The sequence below is a fragment of the Lineus longissimus genome, chromosome 3, assembly GCF_910592395.1.
Source record: "Lineus longissimus chromosome 3, tnLinLong1.2, whole genome shotgun sequence".
NCBI lineage: Eukaryota > Metazoa > Nemertea > Pilidiophora > Heteronemertea > Lineidae > Lineus > Lineus longissimus.
In genome coordinates, this window is record NC_088310.1 from 6922286 (window position 1) to 6949747 (window position 27462).

The window sequence follows — 27462 nt, forward strand, 5'->3', positions numbered from 1 at the left end:
AGTCGTCGAGTAGCTTTCGACAATACCGTGTCTTCGTCAGGTCGTTGAATCTTGATCCCTATTCTCATGCGCGAAGGTACACGGACGTGTAGGAAAATTCTGCGGAAGCCCAGCAGAAAGAAGGACGTAAGATCATTAAATTGCATAAACATATCTGACAACGGACAATGGTGATGCAGCCATGCTGGGTAACCTTGATTACATTCTCACCCAGGATGAGTCCTACAGACCACGCATAAGGCAATCGGATCCGTAAATGTATCATGCTCTTCTTTAGAAGAACGGAGACCAATGCCTAAGATAGCATATAACCTTTATGTTACCAAGCAGGTGGTCATGACGCCTTATGACCTATCTATGACAGAGACCAAAGGAGAACCTCTTAGCCCGTATAGAAGGAAAAGTTCCCTTAATGTATACAACGGTAAACATGCCATCGGTAAATATCGTCCAATCAGCTCATATCAAAGAAAACATCCCATGATCTCTGCCGATAGTTCTGCCAAGTTTCTTTCTGCCATTGTCGATATACATACACATGCATGCCTTGAATATAAAATTGACCATTACAAATCCACTTACGAGCATTTACTTACCAACATTTATTGTCAGTTGGACTATCACGTGCCAGCCAAAGGACTTCATGACAAAACATCACTGACATCACGTTGACGAGCCACTCGCGGATTCCATATCATACGCAGTGATAATCACTGTAATAATCTGTACGATGTATTCTTATCCTCAGCTCTGACACCGGATCATTTGCGGTTCATCAAATAGCAAGGGTATTGGGAGCCTAAGGGTTTGAGGCACGCGTACAAGAGATGAGAGAGTAAGCCATTAGCCTTGTCTGTGTAGGAGTGTCAGTGTATCATGTCTTAACAGATTGTACCGAAGTAATGGTCACGATCGCTGTCACCTTATACTTATTATCATCACCTTTTACTTATATCAAATTATTGAGATTCCTTCGGAATATTAAAGGTTAATCCCAATTACTTTTAATACTTTTAGCACTTTGAAAGCCGATTTTGATAAATGCCTGCTATCGAGGAACAGCGTCTTCTTCTGCATTCGCTTTTATCAGCATTACTTTCGCAGGATATTTGACCTAAAGCTTTCAGGAAATTACACCATGCAACCACTACTGATAATCTGCATGGTTTTAAGATGGCCTCAGGATAATAGATCGATGATATGCCGAAGCTCCTCAAAACCACCCGAGGAAGCCTGTCATTGTTCGCTACCAAAGCCATCCGTCCTTTCAACCCCAAAACGGCAGCAAACGTATTATGTGTTGGGTATTCGAGTTTACACCCATTTATCAGTTCTGTTTTGGAAATTGTTATTCTAACTAATCAACTAATGTTAATTTCCATCATGTAGAGGTATAAGGCAAGCAGATCAAATGGTACCTGTAACTTCAAGAACAATGGATCTTCTTTCTTTTGGGAAGAGAAGTAGTTGTCTTGTTCTAAATGTTCTTTTATCTTTTTAGTGAACCTCAAAAGATTTGACAATATCTGACGCACAAGGAAAACCTATATCTGTTTTCAAGAATTCACCATTAAACGAGTAATACGAGAGAGAAACAACACAATTCGCTCTCAATGAAGGATTTATCAAAGAAAACAAGACAACCGAATCAGAGTGAGCACAAACAAACGCAGCAACTTGCAGAATCATTACTGAGTTATAGTCATTATCTCTCAGGCTATCTTTTCGTCTTAACACACCCGATTTCAATGAATAAATTATGAAGCCATTTTCGTGTGTGGTAAAACTGTGCAATGTGCTTCCAGGGAGGCGCGCCCGGAGAATTCTTCTAATTGCAAAGCAGCACGCATGCCATTCCTCTGGGCCGGCGTGAGCAGAATCACAAAACAATTACTTCTACACGAAGTATTCAGCTGATACAGCTGAAGGGTTCACTTTATGTAAATTCCTCAATGGTTTTTTGAAATGCGTAATTATCATTTTTTTAGAAAGATCAACAACATTATGTGGTCCGGCTGCACAATCACCTTCAACTCAACAGTGATAGTTCCCATTGTCGAATCCCACACAAAATGCACAAATTCAAAATCTGACTGAAATATCGCGAATTCCTCGTTAAATTCCGACTGGACCCAAGTATGCCCTCTGTTCAGCTATCCGAACTTTGTGCGGGCCGATGCATCAATGGCGTCGGGCTGCGCGGAGGTGAAGGACGGTGCGAACAAAAATAACGAGTAATACAGCGTTTTTCTACTGTAATCTGAGAGTTGAAAAAAAATTGGAAAAAAGAAAAAGGGTTTATTAATGAACAGAAGACGAGCACACATTATAAAGGAAATTCCGCTAACACATTTGAAATAGAGTTTCAAACGATCTCTTTATTTAAATGTACAATGTGACGCGTTTAGTTGTAAAGTTAAATATTGAGTTGGTGTATAAAGGAACGTTTCATGTGAGAGAAATCAAAGAAGAAGCCAAGTTCGCCATCTCTTACTGACATTAATAGCTTCTTTCTTCAACTTTTTCGTGACGAACCACCAAGCAGCAAAGCATATACATGTATAAGTTTCACTATACCTCTTCAATTGATAAGAAGGTGTTGAGAATGACGTGAAGAAGATGTATTCTGGCGCACACAATATCGGAAAATAGGATACATTTCACAACAAGGCTGCCATGCAGTCATATCGACTTTGAAGAATTTGTTTAGAGTTTAGGAGCGTGTTTTGAAAAGCTGATACAATTCTGGGGTCTCTTTAATGATTTTAGCGCCGATGATGAAGTTCTGACACTCGGCAAGATACGCGTAGGTTATTAATTAAGGCACGAACCTATACAAAATATAGTATTTAAGTCCAAAATCGTATTTAGGTCCGTAATACTGATTGGAACAAAACCTGGGGAAATTTGGAAAGCTGGTGTGTTTATTAAACAGAAATTGTTTAAAAAAACTACCCCCACTGGCCATTTCAGTTATGCTATTCCCAATATGAAATGGCCACAAACATTCTCCCGGTACTTGTGATGTATGAATTAGTTTGAAATTGCTATCGACCTCCCAATGATCTATAGCCAAAGCGCACCTGTCGCTAGTAATTAGGGTGGCGAAATGCCATTTCTCACATTCAGTTACTCTGCCACTTTGTTTTCCGTGTGAAATCAGCATGGCCAGGTTGTCAGAAGAACGCGAATAGCAAAAAATTGAAATTGATTGTCATATCATTTGCCGAGCAGATAGTTTGTATAACCCAGTTTTAATGGTTTCTTCGGTAGTGGCTGCCTCGCTGTCATAAAGCAACAATTCTTCAACTCAGAAGCTCGAGGCAACCAAACTCACTTTCGAGATAACCCTTTGCCGAAAGCCCCCATTTGCCCTTTTAAACAACAGCCGTGCTCTATGTTATCAAGTTAATTGTTAGGTTCCCCAGGGCGATGATGTCTCGTAAATTTTACAACGAAATTGACAAACTATGGTTTCATGGCTGCAAGGGTATAGAGGGTGCATTGTTAATGATCACCAAGGAAACGCCGGTTTTGTACATGTCTCCTTTCAGCAATTATATCAAAATAACGACGACTAGATTAGCTTATCAGATTATTGTGACGTTTAGTGTTTATTAAGTCATCGCGACAAGTGTCTTAGTCGCGTTAATGGCACATAATAATCCAAGATTCAAATATGGAGCACTCTCTTATTACTGAATTATTTGCGGTTCATCCATTTATGATTATCTTTAATAGTGCAACCGTGATAGGGCATGTTAAGAAAACAAATTCCTTCCAATGTAATGTTAGAATATAGAGAAGTATATCTTAGCAGTGGGAGCCTTAGAAATTATTGGAAGTTTGAGGAAAAAAAAAGGGTCAACCCTACAAGCAATAACAGGAACTAAGAACTAATTTCCGGTCTTTCTCAAGACAAACAATTTTGCACTTAGTTGGTTAAGAAAAAAATGTTTACCTTTCTGACAGTTAAATACCTTGGCAGTAAGGAAGCTTCTCAATTAAAGAAACTACTAAGTACTACCAACGTGAAGACTAGAATGTGAACAATTAAGCAGGCGAGCTTCATTTTTGTATTCGTTTCCCTAAAGAATTCATGAATATCGTCATCACTCCGGGCGCTATAGCTTCCTCTGATTTAGTTGGACGCGAAGTTCCAAATTTGATTACCATATAACTGGAGTAGGTGAAAACACGGTGAGAAATCTCAAGCATCGGATTTCCTTCAAATACTTGCAACATTCTGAAAATTACCTAAGTACCCTCCACAGCCTATTAGGCTACCATCAAGCCTCGCATTAACGAGAGGGAAGTCAGGTATCACTGGTTTGAATATCCGGTGTGACAGCTAGTTTACGCCGAGATTCTTGTAATCAATCAATGATACTACAAGGTATTTTCTGTCAATGTTAACTAAAAACACCTGTACATTTTTTCTTGTTTTGTACACGGATTGCACTGTTTTTTCATGCACTGATAGGCCGTCTCAACTTCTAGCACGGTCTGATCGTAGTAAGCTATTTACTGGGCCTAGCAGGCGGCAGTCTAAAGTTGGACTATACTTTTAAATAAAATCAATCCTGTGGTTTGTAATTGTGACGTGTATTTCGCCGCTTTTGAGATACATCCGCACTCCTACTTCCTACAAATAAATTCCATACTCTGTAAATCGAAACCACCAACACATTCTATAATATTTCTACACAGATTGCGCTTCATCCTGAAATCAACAACTTCACTTGTCAGTTCATAAGTCAAGTTGAAAAAGTGAACGGAGAGAGATTATACTATCGTCATCAAACACGTTAGATGATATCATGCAAATACACAATCTAATATGCCGTAGGAAATGCAACTCCACAATCTGTAACTTTTCAACTTGATGGCAAGGCTGTTCCGTTGAGGTGGTGTACATGCGTACGATTTGCCTACGTCAACACGAATGCTGTTAAACGTGATAATTGATATCTTTCTGATTAATAAAACCTGAAGTAATGGTTGTTCTATGACTGGATTAACTTCAAATCACCCAAACGCGCTGAAATCTAACATTAGTTAATGACGCATTAATTTATTTACGTGCTGTGTCAAGATAATTGATGGAGTTATCATCAGCAGCGCGGATGTACTGAGATGAGTTATACTCTACTATCACTTCCATTAATCCAGTGACGAATGCGTTCTTTCTTGCCTCTATCATTGTATTTCCCTGTGTAGCCCTTTGAATAACCAGGTCCGGGGAGCACCAGGCTGGTGCTACTAAAGCTGAAAGTGTGGATGTCGTCCTTGGAGCCGACAAATGGTACCCAGGTTCGAGATCGACTGGACAATAAGCACCCTGGATGCCATTACACTAGACAGACAGCACCCAGCTTCTTCTTCTACACTTTTATTATACCTACAACCGAGGTTGGCCCCACGCTCACGGAGGTCACGTGTCACGATAACCATCATTTTGCAAGATGGCGACCGTCCCTGTTTCCAACCGCGCTCTAAAAACCTTTCTTTCATCACACAATTTTTCATTCTCTGAATATATCCCTGCTACATACCTTTTCTGAATAAATCATCCAAAATGTGCTTCCAAAGACCTATAGGCCTAAACGCGTTTTTTTCTGTTTATCTATTCTTTTTATTTTGCTAATGCCGCAAGTACCACGGTGCGAGATAAAACGAGATTGCAAGAAACGTCCTCGTCCCTGAGATCCGTAAGCCAGGCAAAAAGAAGCTGGGTGCTATTTGTCTAGTGTAATGGCACCCAGGGTGCTTATTGTCCAGTCGATCCCGAACCAGGGTACCATTTGTCGACACCCAGGACGACATCCACCCTTTCAGCCTAACATGCTTCTTGGCTGCATGATTTTCAAACGATATATCAACACCTTTGATACATAAACCTGGAACGCTTGCGGAGCTCTTGAAAATGGCTTCATGCAGAACGTGAGAACCTTCAAAAGCTGCAACTAACTGTTTCATTTTTTTGCTTAAAAGCAACCTTTCTCAATATTACACTCATTTATCTTTAAAAAAAGCATAATCTGAACGCATAGATCGATTTTTATGCGCAACACAATGAATTCCATGGCGTATGGTGGATTACGAAAATCCATTGAAAAAAGATTGAAAACGTGCTTGATATACTGTTGGGCCTGTACTATGCAAATACTACACACAATGGAAACCATCATTTTAGGCATACAATGTATTTGCATATGCAAGTGCAAAAATTCTGTGTAGGAGGGGTGAAGTTCATAAATTGAAAGCAGTTCGTGTACCGCTTAATTATTATTCTAAAATGCATATTTCGTATTGTAAATGTTTACATGCATTATTGATAGCCCTTTTTTCACATCGTTTTTTTCTGTCAATGAAGACCTAGTGCCTGGCATGCCTGGAGATTAAATCAATGGAGTATGTGTTGTATCACAGGAAGGACGAGTTCATTGGCTATATTATTTGTTATGTAGGGGTAGCAAGTGCGCATGTTTTACTGTGACCCAGATATACATGTAAACTTATTGCAGGTGGACATCTTTACCGAAGGAACTGACCACTCTTAATAACAAAAAAGACGGTCAATGGACTCCTTAATATGACAAGTATAACATTGGCATCTGTGTTAAAAAAACCAGCAAACGCCGAAAACAACTCCATTCAGAATCAATATCTCAAGAACACACCCGGAAAGTAACTTAACCTCAAACAAGACTCTGCTTTTCTACAAGAATGGATCTATCAGGTTTTTCTATTTGGAAGAAACAAGCCGCAAGCTTTACTAACATCCAGTTGGTCTGCTTTGTTTTCCGAAATGCTATCTTCCCTTTGTTTATTTAGGCTGGTTACTTTAAGGTTATTCAATTGAACCACGTGTCATGTATTCTCTAACATGCTAACAGGCTCCTATTTGAGTACGGTTTTTATCTGGACCAGCCCTTTTTTCTCCGAGGCCATGTGATGAATAGTTCAACAAGGGAGTCTCTTGTTCTTTTGGGTGATCATCACTAACTTGACCTGAAAATGTCCCGTTCCGTTTTTTAATCAGTGAAAAGTGGTAAACTGATCCCAAAGAATGCCTTATACAATGCTAAGCTAAAAATGCCTTTTGGGTCATCGGATGCACCCTGTCAATCCTCTGAAAAACGATGTTATCTACAGATTGACGAGTTGAGATCCGTTCATTCTTTCGCATTCTTTTGGGAAAATCCTCCACATTTATTGGTCCCAAAAGGGGCCATGCGATTCGGAGCCTTTTGTGACAGCTCTATCCGCAGTAATCCTGGGGATTTCCTTATCCCTTAGCAAAGGAGCATCTCCCCATTCGGGAGCACTGACTCTTGTTCTAAGCCTCCTTCTTGTTACTCAGTTGGATTTCGCCATGGTTTATCTCGAGAAGTCTCCAGGAAAAGACGGTTCTTATCTCAGGGTGTCAACAGGCGTCGTGTGTCGAAGGAGGATGACAAAAGGGATCAGAAGGCTTACAGCATACTATAGAACCTTTATATCTATGGTACAGGTCATGTTTTCTATTTCGATATAGGCATTCATGACTGCAACCAAATAAGATGTTAAAAGATGGTTCTTAGCATATGTATGTGTTTGATTGTACTTCGACAAGCACTGCCATGGCAGTACCCAAACAAAGATGTCAAAAGATGATTCTTAGTATATGTATGTTCGATTAATGATTGCACAGTTAAGTGAAATCCATTTGCCTACGGAGGTATAATGTAAGCGATATGGTAGATCTATTATCATGATGAACAGCATGAAACGAAGATTAGTATATGACCCTACAAGCATCCCTAAAAGGGACATAAACTGCTGAGTACATCGTACAGTGAATGTATCCATATCATCGGTTCGAATTACTCCATGGCTTTAAAATCAACATTAAACATCACAGACTTCGTGTTCTGATTTGTAAACGCCCTGATAAACAATCAGGAGACAAATCAGATAAAAATGATAAAACTGATATCAGCTCAAGCACAAACAACTGTTACATTCGCTAATGTATTTCATTTCAAATACACAATCATAGTGACAATAGATTCAGAGTGTTCCCTATTAACTTTTAAGAAGATAAAAATGCATTGTGTATTTTACACTCAGGTGCATGCAGCGTGCAGTGTGCTCTAGATACTGTATCGAAGCAATCCATCGGAATCAATCAATAGATATATCGACAGGTTCTTTTGAAGTCCCTTGGAATTATTTTCTATTAGCCAAGAGACGCCATGATAAATATGGATTTGTTTTTCTATAACTGAATGCATCCCTTTTCACGTTAACACCTACATGCTGCGCGACTAACGCTCTCAATGCATATAGTTTCTTTACTCCGTGTTAAATGCCAAAGAGTTGTTTAAATGTCAATTCGAAGTATTCTCGTATTTGCTGAAGCAATACTTGTGTGTATGATATTGATAGACACTTAAGGTAATGAATTAGCTCGGAAAAAAAACGAGTCTATTTATTGAAATAGTTTATTCTTAAACAGCCAATAAAGAAATTACACACAGGTCGAGTGTGCATGTCAACCTGTGTGTAATTGGTTGTAAAGGCCACTGGCCAATGTTAAAGAGACTCCGCCGTCAGCATCCAAAGCTGAGCATAAGCACGCCTTGCAGTCAGCATGCAAGTTGAGATGTTTCTGTGGTCAGTATGCAAATGAGCCCTTTGTAAACTATGAACAAATCTAAGCCTTCTATGCTTGGTCGTCAGTATGCAATTGATGCCTTTGGAGACAATGGACAAAACTGAGCACGACACCTTGGCGGTCAATAAGCAAATTATGCCTTTGTAAACAATGGAACAAGCCTTTGGAAACAATGGTACAAAACGGAGTATGATACGCTTTGCAGTCAGCATGCAAATAAGGCTTTTTGTCAAGACTCAATAGCAAAAACTGAAGATTGATGTAAACGAATAATTAGGTGGTCTACGTAGACATGATCGGTCCCATATGAGACATTTGTCAAATAAATGACAAAAAATCAAGTCATCATAATGTGAAAGCAGATGATCAATGAGAAAACAATGACAGGAAAATCTGAATGTAGAGCTTTATCTTGTTTCGTTGATGACATGTCACAAGAAGTAACGCTTTGATCTTGCGATTGTGACTTTCCCGATATTACTACTTTGGGCCAAACGACTGTCTGCTCCTATCTATCGTGTACCTTAACACCAGTTGCGACAGAATGACAATAATACCGCGAATGCCTTGGCTTTAACAATAACACCCATTTTCGTTAGAGATAAGAGGCTTTGCGTATATATATCGTAAGTATTGGTTTATCAAAGATGATACATAATGGACGAAAGAACACGTGGGACACTGGCATGATGTCCTCTCTGCAGCAATAGGTAAAATGTCGCCAGGTTTCATCTTTATTTCCTTTTGTCTTGTTTTGCTACTTACTAATAGTATATTTTACTATTGGGCACCTTTTATTTGCGCATCAGGTGGATTTCAGATGGGGAAAAGAGAGGATTTACATGAATTGATCAAGACCACAAGCTGAAAAAACGTTCTTGCCACAAATACGTCGGGTAAATGAAATGCATGCACTGTTTAAACTAACAAGATCACTAATCGGTGAATCGGAAAAACATCAATGGTGTAATGAGGTGTCTTATTAGCTACTTGTAAATAAACATATGAACATGACGAAGGTTGTAAGTAGCTGACGGGTAACATGAATTCTAGTGTGGAAACATCATAACAATGTGTCTAAGTCTAAGAACAATGTGTCTAACGTGAACGAACCTCTTTTTTCAAAATGTTCTGCACAGCAACCTTTTAAAAGCAATCTTAAATATCGCAGCCATTTTGATCCGTAGGTTTTTTTTCAATAATTTCATTAAGATATTGAATATCAAATGTTGAGCAGGGAATGATTGTGATCCTTAAACGACATTTTTTAAAACGTTGCTTATTCTAGTTCTAGTTATTAACGTAATCGCAGGGCGCTGATCTTTTTTTTTCTCGGGTTTGGACTCAGGCTGGAAGCAATGCGAACACTACCTTACCAACTGAACTGTAAATAGCCAACAAACCATTTATTCACCTCCCACGCCAGAAGCTTCTTGTTCATGTTATTAGCAACATCATTCATGTTAAACCATTAAACTTCCCGTTTCTTTCTTGTGCCTGAAGACATACCGCATACTCCCATGCAACTCCAATCTACTGTACGATGAAAAGCAACGTTGATGTACAACTGAATGGAGTCTCAACGATGCCCCATGGTATCATTGTTACTCTTTTATCTCCCCTTCGATACACATAGGCTGTTGAAAGCAAACACGATCTGGCGTTTAAAGAATGGTACAATATCTAGCCTTTTTCTTAAAGAGGACGAGTCAGAACATATCCTAACGCATTAGGTAGCTTTCTAATGCACATTACAAAAATGCATTTTAAAATGTAAAATAAGAACCTCTACCAGTGGTTCTCGAGAAGGAAATGGCTGGCTGTTCATCTCCACTATTGATAAGGAAGGGCTGTATCTCTCCTGGACACATACGATGCGGATGATTACCCCACCAAAAGCCCGATGTCTTGCAGAACGGCACTGTCACTGGCAAAAGAACAGACGCATTTACAGTCCTGAAAGCAATATGCGTTGCTCTTTCCAAGCCACTTATATTGGAACTTGCCATCTGGAAATCTTATTACGATGGTGATACTGTTAACGCCCAATTGCACGGTTCAATAATTAAGCATTAATAGATTTCCTGATAGAATTCATACAGTAGATGTAGACACTAGTTTTCGTTAGAGATTTTGCTTCATGAGGTGCCGGTATCCTTTCTAGCTTAGGCTTCTTGTGTCTTCCTCAAAACCGGTTGTGATAACCAGCGATTGGTGATGCTCCATAGAAAGACCTTTTAGAACACTCTATGGCGGAAAACTTCTCTCGCTTAGTCTGGTTTGCATTTGGCATGTTTAGTAGTAGCCGCCAGACATCAGAAATCATCGCTCAGTATTTAAAAATAAACATGTTTTTCACGAACAAGATACTGGACACCCATGGGGTTACTCGATTTTACCAGACAGCGCTTACTGGAGCAGTTGAGTTGGATTCGTGGCTAAAGATGTTAAAAATGAGAAGAAAGCATGCAACGTACTGCCCCCTCAGTCTCAGAATGTAGTTACTGACTTGACAATGTAGGTCAGCACATATGTAAAACATCATTCAACGTACATGTAGTTCATTCAAGATGGCGTGTATGAACCTCAGGCTGGCGTGCGGAATACGATTCAACTACAATGCATTTAGGTATGCTAAATATACTTTCTAACTGTTACAAATCCTTTCAAATGTTTTGTGCTAGTTCCTGGCTAGATGTTTTGCCACGAGAACATTTTCCAACATACAGAGCTCGTCTTTTTCCAATTACCCAATGATAAAGTGTCAGCATTGACCGACAAGTCTAATAGACGGTAGCTCTGCAGACTGCACTGATGATAGATAATACCCAGTAACTACCCTGCGTAAATAGTCGAATGACATTAATTAGGCATTATCTTCTTTTTATGGCGGAGTAGTCGCTCGTATAACTATCCCATGCATCATGTTTGTTAAGGCAATGTACATCTACATGTGCATGTACATGATATCAAGGATAATATGCTTAATACATATAATGCTACTGTTCACAGTACCCATATATCACCAACCTGCCATAGATTTTAGTGTATACGGTTGCAACTATAAATTCAAAATCGGGATTGGAAAAACTCGACGAAATAGTAAAAAGTATAATGGAACACAGAGGGTGTAAACAATTTGGGATGAACTGACAGGTAGGACCGGTGTGGATTTATCACACTGCCGTTTTCTCGCAAACTGGTGACAATTCCTTGACGTTCCCAGGATGCCTTTTTTCTAGATTACATAAAATCTAAAGGGGCCGTCTATATCGTCGTTGGTAACTGGACACTGCTAGCTCTAAGTAGCGATTGCATAAACCTATTACCGTCACTGACATCATGTCAGACATGTGACAAAAGGCTCATCTTGGCAATCGCTGGTCACACTTTATGGACTTAGGTGAAGTAACAACCAAATTCTGTTGCTGTACCCGGATGGCATCACAAGTAAACCGAACGTTCGCGGCCATTTTGTAGATGCAGGCGAAACCCAAACATGAATAAACATCTACTTTTCCAATAATCGCGAATGGTCTTTGGGCGAAGATACCTACTGGGAGTTCAATGTTTGGTAGAAAGGATCAATATTATACCGGCTATTTATCAAATACTGACGTAATAACAATAAAACATGATGTTTGAGTTTTAGACGAGAACTCTCGCTTGGGTCCCGCGATCAAGCTAATGGTCGAGAAGAGTTCGAGACTAACATCTCGTCGTCGTCAGCTGATGAAGACGTCATACATGTAGCCTGAAGTCGATTATCCAGAGCTGTACATCTGTGATCCTACTCACTGCTTGATATGATATGATTGAGAACCAAAATATTCCTCATTTCACCTACACGAAGCTACTTAAAACGTGTTTTAAGTAAAACGATATTCTGCAAATGAGGGGCGGGTGTACCTTGCGAGTCAGAGAGAGTTTTTAGGCCTTCAGATCATGATTTGTTGATGCTATGTTATTTTGGTTGCGTATCATCGCCTACATGAGACCAATTCCCTAAAGCTAAAAAAGAAATAAAGCGCACCGTGCTATTTATGATTTCATACCCTCTAGCACTCCGCACACATCGGTTAACATTTAAATAGCATGTTACATACGCGATACAATGTCAAAGGAAGAGTTTCTTTTAGCCTCTTCAGTTGATATGATAAATTAACGTAGGTTTGTTGTCGGATCAATACGTCTATCCACTCCACCTCTTCTTGCAGTGTAAACCTAGAAACACCCGCTAGGTCATCGAACGATGCTGGCATCGTAGCTGCATTCTCTTTTCGCTGATCCTGTCACATTAGACATTAGAGGAAAACATGGATCCTGTCAGAGAGGAGAAGCAGATTTTTACAGAAGGGGACTCAAAGGCTGGGACTAGGGGTCCAATTGGTAGTCTTCATGTGTCTAATATGTGCAGTCAGGGGACTAGGTTGTGTTTTTTTGCGATGAGCATGTTCTTGTTGCAAGTGTGAACCGTTTCAGTATATGGAAGAAAGGAGAGACCCCTATTGGTGATGTCTTGTAACTTTATCGTGCATAACTGGCTGCTGCCTATTGACCCTCTTAAAAACGGGACTAATAGGCAGGAGCCGTGGTCGTCAGTGAATTACATACACATTTCGGGGTTTGATTAAGTGATTGATATATTCGCCGTAGGTCTCGATGTGTACTCAAAGTGTTGAGGGATGTTGTTATCCATAACGTATCGATGACACTTCTCATTGGTACCTTGAATCCTATATTCGAAAACCTTCAGCAGTATCAATCAGATCGATATTGAATAAAGCAGGTACCCTGGTATGTACTTAAAGCGACAGACAATGTCAATACGAGGAATACTCGACATGTATACATTGAGTGTCGTAGATAAACCTATTGTTACCTAAAAGCCCAGGGTTTGAACTGCTCACTTAAAATGTAAGTGCTTTCTCCATTCATGACAGGTGCAGATTCAGCCTAATTAATTTCTATTTATGGATGTGCATGTATGGTGTCAGTCAGATGTGTGACCAATAACATTTTGAAGTACATGTACGTACATAATGCATCTCACCCACCGTCTGGGCTCTGTCACAGGCCTGTCAGAGCTACAGAAAAATGACAGTTTGCTTTGTTTTGTTTTTACAGCCTCCATTTCCATCCGACGTGGAGGAGTGTTGGGTAGCCACTGCGGTTACGACAAAAGATGCAGTTATGCATTTGTGAAGGACAGTGTGTTTTAAATTTAGCATCCCCTCCTCAGCAGGGACATACACAGGTACAAGAGCATGTCAAGAATTTAGAGGAGACTGAAACGACCGTAATTTTCTCTTTAGATTCTTCCATGCAATGTCCATCTTCAACATTAACATCACCGTCATTGTGTTTCAATAAAGCTCTGTACACACTGACAACATTTTCGGTAACATTTTCGGAAACATCTCGGCAACACACCTGGGGAAATTTGGCCCTGTTTACACATGACAACATTCGACAACATGTTGGGCAACTTGTTACCGGATATTTCTGAGAAAATGAGGATTTGGACGGAAATTCATAAACAATGGAAGATTCCAAGAGAAGAAGATGTATTGTCGGGGGCTCTGCCATAATTTTACGTATCCTGATTGAAAGACGGCAAAGAAGACGTTAAGATGAGAAAAGAGTGTGGACAAGACCATGGATATATATGAGAGACCAGCATGGGGCCTACCACTGTCCCCTGTCTACTGTCATCCCATAAACAGGCACAACTTTTCCATACTGCGATAAGTTGTTCCACTTCACTCAATAACCATTCTTGCTGGAGGCTGCTATTTTGACTACATCACATGGCTTCAGGTAGATCATGTGATTTGTCGCCTATTTCTGATTGGATAAAACTCGACAACACTCGGCAACAAAATTGATTTTGTATTATTTCGACAACATTTAAGCAACATTTGGCCAACATGTTACCGAATGTTTCCGAACTGTACACACTGCCAACATTTTCGATAACATCGCACCTGGACAACATGTTGGCCAACATGTTTCCCAAAATGTTGTCATCGGTGAAAAGAATACCTCATAGGAATATAGAACACGACCAGGTGATGGAACCCATTTCGGTTCCCGCCAACTACTTCACCAACGCATAATTATTTGCTTTAAATAGTGTTATGTGACACTAATTCACTTCCAATGAATTAAGATATTTTGAACACATCGCTGCATAACCACAAACCATGTGGCCAGGATATGTAACTATATACAGAACTCGGCATACAATTGACAACTATCTGGCTTAGCCATTTTTTTTCTACTTTAATTTGCAAATATCTGCACACAAAGCATTAGTACTTATTAAGCTTCCCTCGGAGAAGCATATGTACATATTATCTATATCATTTATTAACCGCAGAATACTGTATACAATATACATTATTGCGGCCCTGTAGTGCAATTGCAAATGGTAACAGTCATACGTTTCCATGAGGACAATTCATCCGCAAGAAGATACGTTATGCAATGGCGCTTTTTATCATCTAATTCCAAGGTGACTTTTCGTCGCATTGTCCTGAGGCATTGTGTCATACAAGTAATGATTTAACCATATCAGGACCATGTTCGGAACGTCATTGTTTGTTGAGACACCCTTTGCATCAGTGCTGGTGCCCTGGTGCTGATGTAGAGGTTTGAAATGCCCTTGGATAGAATGTCCAGGGAACAAAGCGTTTTATCATGCGCCTTTATGCAAGTATCAATTCGTTTCTTGTACCCCCCCCCCCCCCTCCTCAAGGGTAGTTAAGCTATCACCACTAATCTTTGCCGATGCTTGAGTAGTATTTATTTTTCCTTTAGTGAAAATTTGGCGAAGCTGGAAAGAATAAGGATGCTAATGTGTCGATGTCTTGTCGAACATACAGCCTTACCCAGTAAAATTAGTTCGGTTACTTTATATGACGGTGATAACTGATATATTGTTGATGGTGATGTCTTGACGAAAGAAAAAGTAGCATTGGTGAAAAAAGGGTGATGCTTGAGCCTTAAGATGTCGTTATAGGGTGATAAGGTGTCGTACCCTTGAGGAGGGGGGGGTACAAGACACGAATTGATACTTGCATTAATCCCAGCGGTATTGAAAGTCGTGACCTCTCTCGAGCCATGCACATAATCTGAGACGGACACTCTTTCCAGTGGAACATTTTCTACTTCTACACCGGGTATGAGCGTTAGATTAAAGGGATCCGGAAAGAATCCCAGCCGGTCATATAAATAAGGATGAAACTTCTAAGCGACTTTATCCATTAGATAACACAGCACTTGTCATCTGGTGTTAGGAGAATTACGAGGGACATGCAAATTCATTGAGGATGTCAGCTGACGGCATCTTTCTTTCAATGGTTTCAGTCAACGGGATCATTTTCAATTGCTTTTTGAGACCGTAAGTCGCCCTCAAAATTCGCTATACATCACGTTATACGTGTGGCTATTCGTTAAAACTTACAAACTTGACCAAAGCGTATAAAGTCACTGACCGCACGAGCAAGGTTTATACTGAAAACAGTATTACTTACATTAAGAACAGTTAGAATGAAAACATTTTCCACTTGCATTATTAATTAAAATCCAGGTTGTTGGGTTCAACAAAGAGATTATTAGATGTTATATACATATTGACTGAGCTAAAGCTTATGTTAGAGACTTTGCCCAATAAGCATTAAAAATCCCCTTTTTGGGTTGGGTACTTTACATTAACAGTAATGAATTGGTAATATGGATTTAAACGAGATCATTGCCCTTCAAAGCGCTGAAGCAAATGTTATAATGTGAAATACGACTTTTTCATGAGTTCTGGTTTACTAACTTGATACAGGTTTTCACTTTTTGAAGCCTATATTCTCCTTCAATGTGAGTTGGTTCACATGTCACCCTTGACAATTCCTTTGTCCTATGTGGGGTTCTGAACCAAGAAACTACCCCTCCATCACGAGAGCTATACGGTGCTATGACATACATGTCAAGCTGATTCCAAACCTGCTGGCTCGATCCTTATCTCTAGGCCAAAAAGCACGTACATAATCACATATTTCTAGAGCAAGTTTACAATCCAACGATACGCTGATTGAATATTTCAAGCGGCAAGAACACCATCACAACGGTTTAACGAACACTGATGGAATATTTCAACGAACATGTTCACAACCCCAACTTTTGAACTTATGTGAGACTTGTTGATTGAATATTTCAACAAAAAAGTTCACAATCACATTTTTTTCTCTAACATCTAAAGAAACCCGGCTTACATGTAGTTTGTAAATGATATCTCTGTATTGTTTATCGAAACGGAATAGTCGTATCTCAATACCTTAAACTCATATGAGTTATGCGCTCAGCTTCCTTTCTGGTATTGAATTTCTGTTCCAATCTGTCCAACGCGTAGGCGAAGAGAGAAATATTGGCGCGACATTTCTTTTGAGTCTGCAAGAGCTTTTTTGTGGAAACACTAAGACATTGGGGAGGGGCGAGCTGAAAAAGACTGCCGGAATATCATTTTGTCATGCCATTACTTTGACGTTTTTTTGGAAGTGCAGATGCCGTTGGCAGTAAGTAATCTGAAACCAGTTGATATGCAAAAGGAATATCTATTCCTCGGTATAGGACACCGGCGGTTTTTCACACTTCAAATTGGCTTGACAGAAGCATGGCTTCTGAAAGTGCCACTGACTTTAAGCAGAGTCCTTCAAATAAAAGTATTTGGAAGACTCTGCTTTAATTTATTGAATTAAGGACCAAGTCGATATTGCTAATCGTGTGAGCATTTGATATATTTATATATATCGGTTTATCTTTGAAGACGTAACCAACATAACAAGGTGATTCTGATGGCCAATATCAGTGACATGTCATTGATTGCCATTGATAAGATCAGATTTTTTACAAGCCATAAGTAATAATTCTATTGGTTCTCAGTTTGTGATTGACGTTTGACTGATAGACCGAAGATATACCCATTGGTATTGATGGGACGAGTTTGAAGTGAGAACATCTCACACCCATACCTGTATTTAATATATTTTGTCGTTAGTTCTTTCGTAGGTACCGCCGGGAGGTACCGGCGTCGCTCGTTCTCGTTTGATGATAACGAAAAGTTGTTAACTGTCACGGCAAGTTTACAGACAGTTATTAGCTACAAGTAAGAAACCAATGATTTTTTAATAAAGTAAATATCCTACCTTCTTCCCCTGAAAGGCGATTCCTCCGTGATTTTGTTAACTCCATGAATGGTCGTAGCCTGACACAAGTCCGTTGATAAGTTTTTGCAAAGGCATACACCTTTCGGCTCCCGCTCGGTGTCCACGGTACGTTCAGTCAGCATGGTTTCGCGGGAAGCCTTCCTCGTGGGTAAAGTGCCGTTAGATCGGCCCGTCTGAGAATCCCTATAGACGACCATAATCGAGTCATACTTCTCCTCTCCATCGCCGTCTAAATCCACAGAGCGTGGTTGAATTTGGCACGCCATTTAGCCGGCTCCAGAATCCCGGTGCGGGTACACCAAGTTTGAATCTCCGTAAGGAATGACAAGTATCACAGGCCACTGCACAAGTGCTTCCGATCACAATCCTAGCGTGCATCTGTTTGAGTAGAGTTGATCGCGTAGTATGTATATCGATATTTTCCTCCAATAATTGGCGATACAAACGACTTATTGTATAGAGGCATATGATGCGAATGCGAACGCCGGGGGCCAAGTCATGGCGCGGAAATAGTCATAAACTCTCAAAGCAGCTAAAAGCGTTATTAATGCGAATAAAGCCAAGAAGCCAATGTACCCTACTTTTTGTGTGTTTGCAATGAATAATTCCTTATCTGACGTCAAACTTTCAAAAGAGACTTATCTCATGATGATGACTAATAAACTGTTACTGATGCAGCAGTATTACATGTACGAGGACGCCGGGGAATCTCTACGGGAGAACGCCGGCCGATTACCGCCTTCGCTGGCGATGACTACGAGAGACTGATCAGTAATCGCTGCTAACGCTGGTTCTCAACATCCAACCACGCACGAGTCGCGTTGCCAATATCCAGCGTCTGCTACCAAGCTATTCTCGTATTCTCCGCTATAGGCAGTAAATATGCAAATACATTGATCAGAGATCGACATGACGCAAGCTTCAGCCTACCAACCAAGTCCTCGACAGGCAATATAGTGCCTGTGTTTCTCCTCAAGGTGACGGAAGCACATCGTAAGGAGTCCAAAACTAAATATGCGCCCCGAATTCGACGTCCCTGTCCATTTAACGACAAATCCTTTATACCGAACACCTGTTTCAATCCAGTGTCAGAAGCTGAAATTTAAATTAAACTTCTGCAGTGTCATATTCGATATCAACATACATGTACACAACCTAGAATAAATTATTTAAATCCAGTTTGGCTTCATAAAAATATATCAGACATTTTAATTGCTTCCATAATCGAACTAACTTCAGCAGGAATAACTTGGTAACCTTCGTATGAATATGATAGGCCTACGACGAGTTTTTTTCAATTTCTGTTTTCATCGTGGATAAGGATATGCATTCATGTTCAATTTCGCCGTTCCCATTCCTCTCCGCATTGGCTAATCAGAAGAATGAGCCGGGCTACTGGTGTTCCAATACTAACAGCTAAAAGCCTCAATACGGGTGCTTCTGATAATTGTCAATACAGCAAAAGGCCGAATATTGGATGTTTCTTATGTGCCAATACTGACTGCAAAATGCCTGGTTATTCTACTTGAGAACAGTGACAAATATACCTGCTCTTTTTTCCACAGTCAGAATCTGCAGCTAAACACGTCTTTTTAAAAGGCAATACTAGTGGTATCCATGAAAGGTAGAGTATCGAATCGTCAGTTCTTGAAGGATACCAGTCTAACAATCTTTATACCATATCACTTAGTGCTACATGTATTTATACAGGGATATGTGGGCTATCAAAAATGTTTTTGCATTATGACATACTATATTACTGCCCTAAACGTCAATATCAAACCTACCTTAAGTTAGCTATATGTCCAATTTGAAATAGCCGTGGGGTACTTCATGCCGAAAGGCCTCGTAATGGACTCCTTAAGGCTAGGCCAACGGCTTTTCCATGCATGGATAAATACTAGAGCACGTTTATGATTAATCAAGATTAACCGGCATTGGCCCTTAGTTAACCCTACACGAGATCAAGTAGAATTCGAAGTGACTTTCACAGATGGTATGAATGTTGTAAAACAAATTGTTTTAAAAAGGTTTTCGAAAAGTTATTTTGACTTAAATCACGTTCATTGGCCTGGTCATACAGAGACGAAAATAAGGCATAAAACAGGAAAATACATTTTTCCAGTTATTTTGTTTATTGCCTTCGCCGTCCGTCCGAACTCTTCATATACTAGTATCTGGTAATACGTCTCGAATATAAATTTCAACATTGACGACGTTGTGTCTACAACCTGAAGTCCACACCAACTGATTCCACTGCAGACGTAAGAGAATGGCCACTTCCCGACGATGGTCCCGAGTCGAATCTGGGCCTGCTTGGAGATCAAGGTTAGTTATAAAAATACTTCATCCCGAAAAGGAATTTCGGCGAATTCCGACGCAGTTTTCAGGCTTCTCCGAATTTTCCCGATTACCGCTGAAAAGTATGTCTGTCCCGAAAATATCGACAATTTTTGTCCATCACAGACCATTCCCGGCCCGATCCCCCTCGTTTATCTGCCGGTGTGCAATTGGACGACAGGGAAAAGCTTAACAATCATCAAGGCCAATTACAGGTTCCGTTTTCGCTCGTTCGCTGATAACATTTGCAACCAAAATTGTAACTAAGGGAGCAACTGTCAATTCCGATAAGGTCATTATACCGTTAATTACATGTTGTGGTAGACAAAGATTTATGTGTTTACGAAGCTTTAAATGGCAAAGGGTAACATTTCGAGTCAAAATTACGCTAATTTAGTTTGTTTCTGATTTGTTTGTCTCTTATTGAAATTTGACCTTCACGATTAGTGTTCTGTTACAACAATCCCCGCAGCTAATATTTGACGTCTATGGTGTTCTGTTGATACTAAATCTCAGATGTGAACAGTCGAAAACAAGATATGGTAGAAAGAGTTAGATTATACTACGATGTCATCTCGATATCCAAACGTTTGAGATAACAAAACCTTCCCAGTCCGGCAATGAAATGCAGAACGTCAGCCCATGACGTCCACGTCTCTGTATGCCGTCCGCGAAGACATGGCTGGAGCAGACCTTGGACAACCCTGATCAATTCTGGTCACCGAGCAGCGCCGGAGATCGCTGGAATGACTTGGCCGAACTGTCAACTGAATTGAGACTTTGATACTGCTAATATCGCATGTACACGGAGAAAAAGAAAAACAACTATGAACGGAAAACAAGAAATTTGGGAAAAACAAACGAGAACGAAGAGAAAGACCAACGAAGTGTCATATTACCGAAGACGACCACGGAAATTGTTGGCTTTGTGATGATTGATGCTACCATGTGGGTGGGTGCAGATCAATATACCACCGGTTGATTTCATGTAGGAATGGTTACTTGTTATCCGCTGCATCAAGTTCGCACAAGCGCGCCTTTGGTATAAGAGAGCCATCTGCGACTAGCACAACGAACTCGAAAGTACAGCCAGTTGTTCTGTTCCTCGTCTCCCCTCCACCGACTGACCGCTCTCTTAATGGGGCCGAACCCACCAACCACAAGTCTCTAAAGGCAATTTCTCCATCGATTGGTTGGTTGGATGCCTCTTATACTAGAGAGTATGATACAAGCATAATCAAGAACCTGTCATTAAGAGTTCATGGCATCACAAACTTTGGCCAACCCGACACTAGCACCATCACGCCACAGGCATGGCTTGATGCGGTTACTTTGAAACGACGGGCGAGATCAGGTGGTCGATGGCGATCTGAATGACAGATCAATAGACGAAGGAATGCTTATTACCAAGTTAAAATGACACTCCTATGCACTCCCTAATGGCTAATAGCTCATCGCAATATCAAGCGAATGCCAAAGATATCAACAATCTCTTAAAAGGGTAAGGTTTTTGAGATTTCGTTTTGCCGAAAGACTAGCGCCTTAAGAAAACTCATTTGATGCCAATACCAGCACAGTGTTTAAAGTTATTTCTAATGTACGTGTTCAAGTTAGGAATAAAACCGACTTACGTACATCGTCTCGACAGCGTGGTCACTTGGGGATTTGGCAGTGGTACATGTAGAGCATTCGACTGCTGATCGAGAGGGCCCTATTTCGAATTCGAGTAGCCTACGCCCTAAATATGTTATAATCTCGAATTAAGCCGTCTGTTTCGTTTACCGATCAATTATTCGAACGCGTTTGCGTTGGGAAGAATGGATTACCCATCTGGTAACCGATGGTTTGTGTGTCGAAATTGAGGTGGGTAAGGAGTGCGTTAAATCCCTTTAAACTTTTTCTGAGAAAGGATTCAAGCGAATCTATTGCCAGGCCGAAGGAGCGAACAAACCCGTGCCCCTTTAGTCATGGGCGATGTGGCATCCGAAATGTCATCACTTAGTGTAACGCCGAGGCAAGGTCTGAACATGTGCCAAATTTCGTTCGCAGTGTCAGAAGACATAAACAGCTTCGAATGAGGGATGTTGGCAAATTTAGCTTCAGAATGCGGAAGTTTCTACATTTTATGAGCTAATACGCTCAGTGACCCAAAGTGAGTTTTGTAGTGCGAAAACAGGTGTAGGCGACTGTCACCAGGTCATCAGAGGCGGGTTATTATCAATAAGTTATAACAGCACGAAACAGTCGACTGGTTGAAGGTATTTTAGGACTGGCGTGTCACGCTGTCTATCATAACGTCAACCAAAGTACCCATTCGATCGACCATAAGTGGGGAAAAGATTTCCGGCAACTCGTACAACCGCCTGATATTTTGTAACTGGTGAAATCGAGGGGTCTAGGAGTGCATTACATCCCTCTAAAATTCGTTTGAGAAAAGGTTCGACGAGTCTTCTGTGGCCCGTTCCGGTATTAGATGCGTTCTTCTTCTTCGGGCCCGTTCACCCCTAAGTCAATCCCGTTTGTCTGTAAAAGTTTCCTCTCCATGCAGCTGGTTCCGCAGGCTGATACCATTGACCAGATTTCGTCTTCGAAGGGTTCGTGTTTTTTACTTTATTGAGTTTTGAGATGCGTCCTTGTGGTTATATGCGCCTTATTACTATGGTCCAGCATGCATATCGGAATTTTTCCTGAATTCCCCTTTACTGGTTGCCGGCAAAGGTTAAGGAGACCAATTCCCTAAAACAATTTTATAGATAGCACGGCGTGCAATGGCGATACAAATATTTCACTAAAGCTGCTCTACACACAAAAAGGAACTCCTATGTTCTTGTGAAACGAAGATGATTAATAAAGTAATAAATCAAATCAAAATTTACCAAATTTACGGACACATCAGTGAGACATACATAAGTATGTAACACAGTATACAAAACTGTCGATACATACATGTATAACATGCAAGATTGACATGAAAATGGTCCGTGAAATCTAACCAAGCCAAAACCTGACACTGTCGAAGCTTTCGGTATCTCCAACGTAACACTGTACGGCTTGCTTTCCATCAAGTAGCCAACTATGGTGGATGGTCAAAATGCCCTTAACCTGGCCACGAGCAACATTTTGGGTCGAAATTGTGACACCAGGGGTGGCAGACGTGAGCTCGTCATATTTGTGGTCCTCCAAGTAGTGTAGGTCGTTCGGCATTATATTGTAGTCCTCGGTTTGATTCATCGCATGAAACTTGACGACAATTCTCGAGTTTTCGCCCCCTTTCCCGTTGCAGATGAAAGTAAGTGGCTGCAAAAAAGAGGATGTAAATGCATCATTAAGTCGATTCTTTGAGACAACTGGTGTATTTCAACGCGATGGTCAGTCCGGAGTGACGCTGAATATCTGCGATATATTGTGATATTTGGGTCGGCGGCGATTGCTAGGAAGTTAAGACGACCACGAACACCTCCGCTATTCTCTGATAATGGTACGAGCAGAAGTAAGAAGTGGTTCAAGTTAACTAAATGTGTTTTTCGAACGTTATTCTGCATACAGGTAACTTTGAAAATCAAGACCACGAGGCCGTGGCCTTGACGGCAGCGAAGAAGACGTAAGGAAGAGGAGGAAAAAAGCACTGCAGAGTTATCCTTACCCATCTTGCCTGTTTTAGCCGAATGTATTTTTTTTCTGGATACCAGCTGGTCACGGTCACAGGGGTATACCACCTCGTCTTGAAGGTCAAGGACGTGACTTGTCCTCCAGCACGTGCTGTACATGTGTACTTCTTCTTGCTATTCCTCCTGATGTAGTACGCATCTGACGTCACTGTCTTTGATCGAATAATAGTAGATTTCTTCAGGAACGGTTGCCACCTTTTGGACTTATAAACACTTGTTTCCAATGTAGGATTGTCACCGTACGCGATGCACCTGGCCGATGTTGCAAACTTGGTAGATGCGTTGTTGGACAGATGGACGACGTAAGTACCGTCACGGGCGATATCGGGTTGTTTCCGGACGGTCCAGTCTAATTCACTGTACACCATGACCAAGGGGGGTGGGGTAGGGACCTCATGGCTACGAAGGTCGAAGAATGCCCGGACCATGTGCGCAGTTGCCGTTCCGTATGGTACTTTATTATACAGGGCGGCGGCATAACCTGTGTAGATGGACACCAAATAGACACCGCTGTCCGCCACAGACCATGGTTTGAAGGTCATGGCCACTGAGAAGTTATCAGCATTATTTGGTCCCTCCGTCAAGCTTAATGGGTAAGACATGTTAGGTTCACTGTAATTGTAGAGAATTCGGTTCCCCAACCGTTGTTGGACAAGCAACTTGTCATCATCGCGCTTGAGATGACGTGCATAGCGATAGACTGCGTTGTACGCCATTCCGGCTTGGAAATGTATCTTGAATGGTAGACTCAACTCCTCTCCTGGTGAGACGACGTACTCGGGTTTTGGTATTTCATTCACAATAGGGAAACGGACCATACCGCTTGAAAGCCGCTCAAGAGTGATGGCATTCGCTATGTACTGAAGAGTGGTGCAGGGACGGTGGACCGAGATCTGCAGATGGAGTTTGCTTGGGGCATCCACGAAGGCGTCACCACTGATACGCACTTTGGCGGTTAGACCAGTTCTCTCTTGCTCGATTTGGAATTGGTCGTCCCCTAGAAAACGAGCATGGCAGAAAATAATAACAGAACGTTCCAAAATTGCACGTGCATGAGACCAGAGCACAGTACAGAACATCTTGAGAGTAACTGCACTTCTTAATGTCTGGTTTTAATTTTGTATTATCGTGAAAGTGTCAGAGGTTGCTAAGACATAGTGAACTACCACACTGTGTGATTATCAATAAGAATACCATTACGCCATTTTATTTCTTCGAGCCGAACGTTTCAAATGCTGACATAATTTCTTCCATAAAAGTAATCGAATATTGTTTACAGGCTGCATACCATTATCCGGTATATAATATCGCAGGACTTCCCCATTCGGCCATTTGTCCTTGTAATATTCCTTCACGTGCCAACTTAAGCTAACTGGATAGTCCGACGTGACCTTGACCTCCACCGCCAGGGGCGCCTCTGAATAGCTGTAGTCGTGAATGAGCGGGGGTAGAAATGGACCAATGCATCCGTCCAATTCCTTGGAGTATACCTGAAACATATAACGAAAGACGCTGGAATCGATCATTAACAACTCTAAAGCAGTCACAAGGTCGACCCCGTCCTTCAGCACCAATCCATCCGTTCAATTTCTTGCAGTACACCTTTAAAATGTAATGATAGGCACCGGAATCGACATTTAATAACTCTAAATCAGCCAGGAGGTCGATACCCGTCCTCTGGCTGCTGGATAAGTCTCTTTCAGAGGGGTCAATCACATTCACCGAATTCAGAACTCATGCGCAGCACACCAATACAATACCGTCTTTCAAACCAACTAGACTCGCAACCACACACTAGAAATAGTCTAGTTCCTTGCTGCAGCGAATGTTGTTAGCCGCACTGCATTGACAGAATTGGAGACACAATTGACAGTGGCGCAGGGTTCAGCATCTGACGACGACTCCGTGGCGTAGCTCCTCTTGATCTAGGACGGGTGTACATACCTCACGTAGGCTCCCTCCAAGCAGTAGCAGCAGAGCTACTCTTATGAATATCATCTCGCCGGAATGGTCCAACGCTGTTTCAGTGACACTTTCGCACTCTTACAGAACCGCCTGTACTTTGACTAGCAGACAGGCAAAATCAGATTGCTCTATCAACATACCACTTTTCAGTATCACGACGATTATCTCAAATATTCGTATTATACAATGTATTAAACAATGTCTGCATTGGAATAACAAGCAATACTTAATGTAATCATACTGTTAGTCATTGTCTGTTCAGTAGGTCACATTGACTATATTGCGACAAAAACAATGAAGATATGGAGTGTCGACGTTCTTCGCCAATTTCGTCATTACATAATCAAAAATCGAAAGCCAGTTGGCACCGACCCAAAAGAAGAAAGGCATTTCATTGATTGGTAGATAACATCCCAAACCTCTTTTGGGTCGACATCCCCGTAGGCTGGAACCCGCCCCCGACTTGGCCGAATATAGTCGAAAACGGGCGTACCAGTCTAAGGCGTGCCAATTACCTGTACCATCAACAGCCAACAGTATTTCTAAAAATATACAAACTTCGAAAGCAGCTATACCCACTTGACGCCGTGACTACATAGAAGGGAGGCTCCAGAAATTTCACTTGTACGTCCCAACCACCCATGGATGGCGTCTGCTTTACGAAACAAGGAAAGGACTGAGACTGGGCGATATCCAGGTGACCTCGATACCAAGATCCCCTCTGTACCAGGATCGACCAGATCAACGCACATCAGTGGTTTATGTTTCGTGCGCGTATTTTGGTTTTAAAATTTCCGATAGGCAATAAGTTTGTAGCCACTAAGTTTGTAGCCACGGAGCAGACTCGGTGATGTTCATTGCAATGAATGGGTCTGCAAGCGAGAGACAGTGTTGATTCGGACCTTTATTTGGCAGTACTTCTATACGTCAGGCTTTCAGATCTCTATCGGAACTCGAGCCCAACGTATTGATGTATTACCAGATTTAAGTCAGAGAGTGTCCTCCTGCGTCACAATATTGACCATTATAGGAACGTCACCATGGCCAGGGTGGCTTTACGTTAATCCAACTACGGGGCAACATCGATTGTACGAACAAGGGCGTTTCTTCATCATTCTTTAGAGGAAACACGAGGTAAACACCGTCATGTTTCAGTTTACACGATTCGTCTTCCCGGCCCAGTTTCACTCAAATTTGGACATCGATAAACTTATTTCCTTTCCCCTTTCTGCACGAAAAACGAAAAATAACTTTCGCCTCTTGCTGGTAAAATGGCAGCGAACAGCCATAAATGATGAAATTTATGCAATAATTCAACATGTGCAATTGATCACCGAACTTTGCAACATATGTCAACATCCTGCCGTAAGTAGGATCCGTGACAATCTCACGGTAGGTCCATACGGCGGAGCTTGGTACAAGCAACACGACATAGATTGTGGAGACTAAGAAGAGGCTCATGGCGACTTTGTTTTCCTGGCCATCTGACTTGGAGATAGTGGATGACCCGATCATCTGCCTCAATGACCTTGCAATGCCCATCAAGATGACGGTATTGGCGCTGAAAATCGTGGCTGTTGGGAGGTAAATGTAAAGGACATTATTGATG

General features: G+C 41.2%; 2 protein-coding genes across 2 annotated transcripts in view; both read right to left on the minus strand.

The window, feature by feature from the left end:
* The window catches only part of LOC135484745 (uncharacterized), an 88745-nt gene extending 70013 nt beyond the window's left edge, over positions 1-18732 (minus strand). Inside the window, exon 1 of the mRNA XM_064766414.1 lies at positions 17860-18732. Within this exon, the coding sequence (XP_064622484.1) occupies positions 17860-18146 (287 nt within the window). The 5' untranslated portion in view covers positions 18147-18732. The remainder of the gene's footprint in view (positions 1-17859) is intronic.
* Positions 18733-23044: 4312 nt separating this feature from the next.
* On the minus strand, positions 23045-26311 carry LOC135485605 (uncharacterized). The gene is made up of 4 exons (XM_064767817.1): positions 25833-26311; positions 25177-25378; positions 23864-24885; positions 23045-23517 (listed from the first exon to the last, which is right to left on the minus strand). Exons 1-4 carry the CDS (start codon positions 25884-25886, stop codon positions 23209-23211), a joined length of 1587 nt encoding a protein of 528 aa, XP_064623887.1. The 5' UTR covers positions 25887-26311; the 3' UTR covers positions 23045-23208.
* Between the last annotated feature and the right edge of the window lie 1151 nt (positions 26312-27462).

Bases quoted from the DNA above. Each gene is read 5' to 3' on its own strand.
- LOC135485605 (XM_064767817.1), bottom strand. From the start codon at position 25,886: ATGATATTCATAAGAGTAGCTCTGCTGCTACTGCTTGGAGGGAGCCTA. The intron at 24,886-25,176 runs GTATGCAGCCTG...CTCGTTTTCTAG, and splicing joins ATATTATATACCGGATAATG to GGGACGACCAATTCCAAATC. The intron at 23,518-23,863 runs GTAAGGATAACT...TCTTTTTTGCAG, and splicing joins GGCTAAAACAGGCAAGATGG to CCACTTACTTTCATCTGCAA.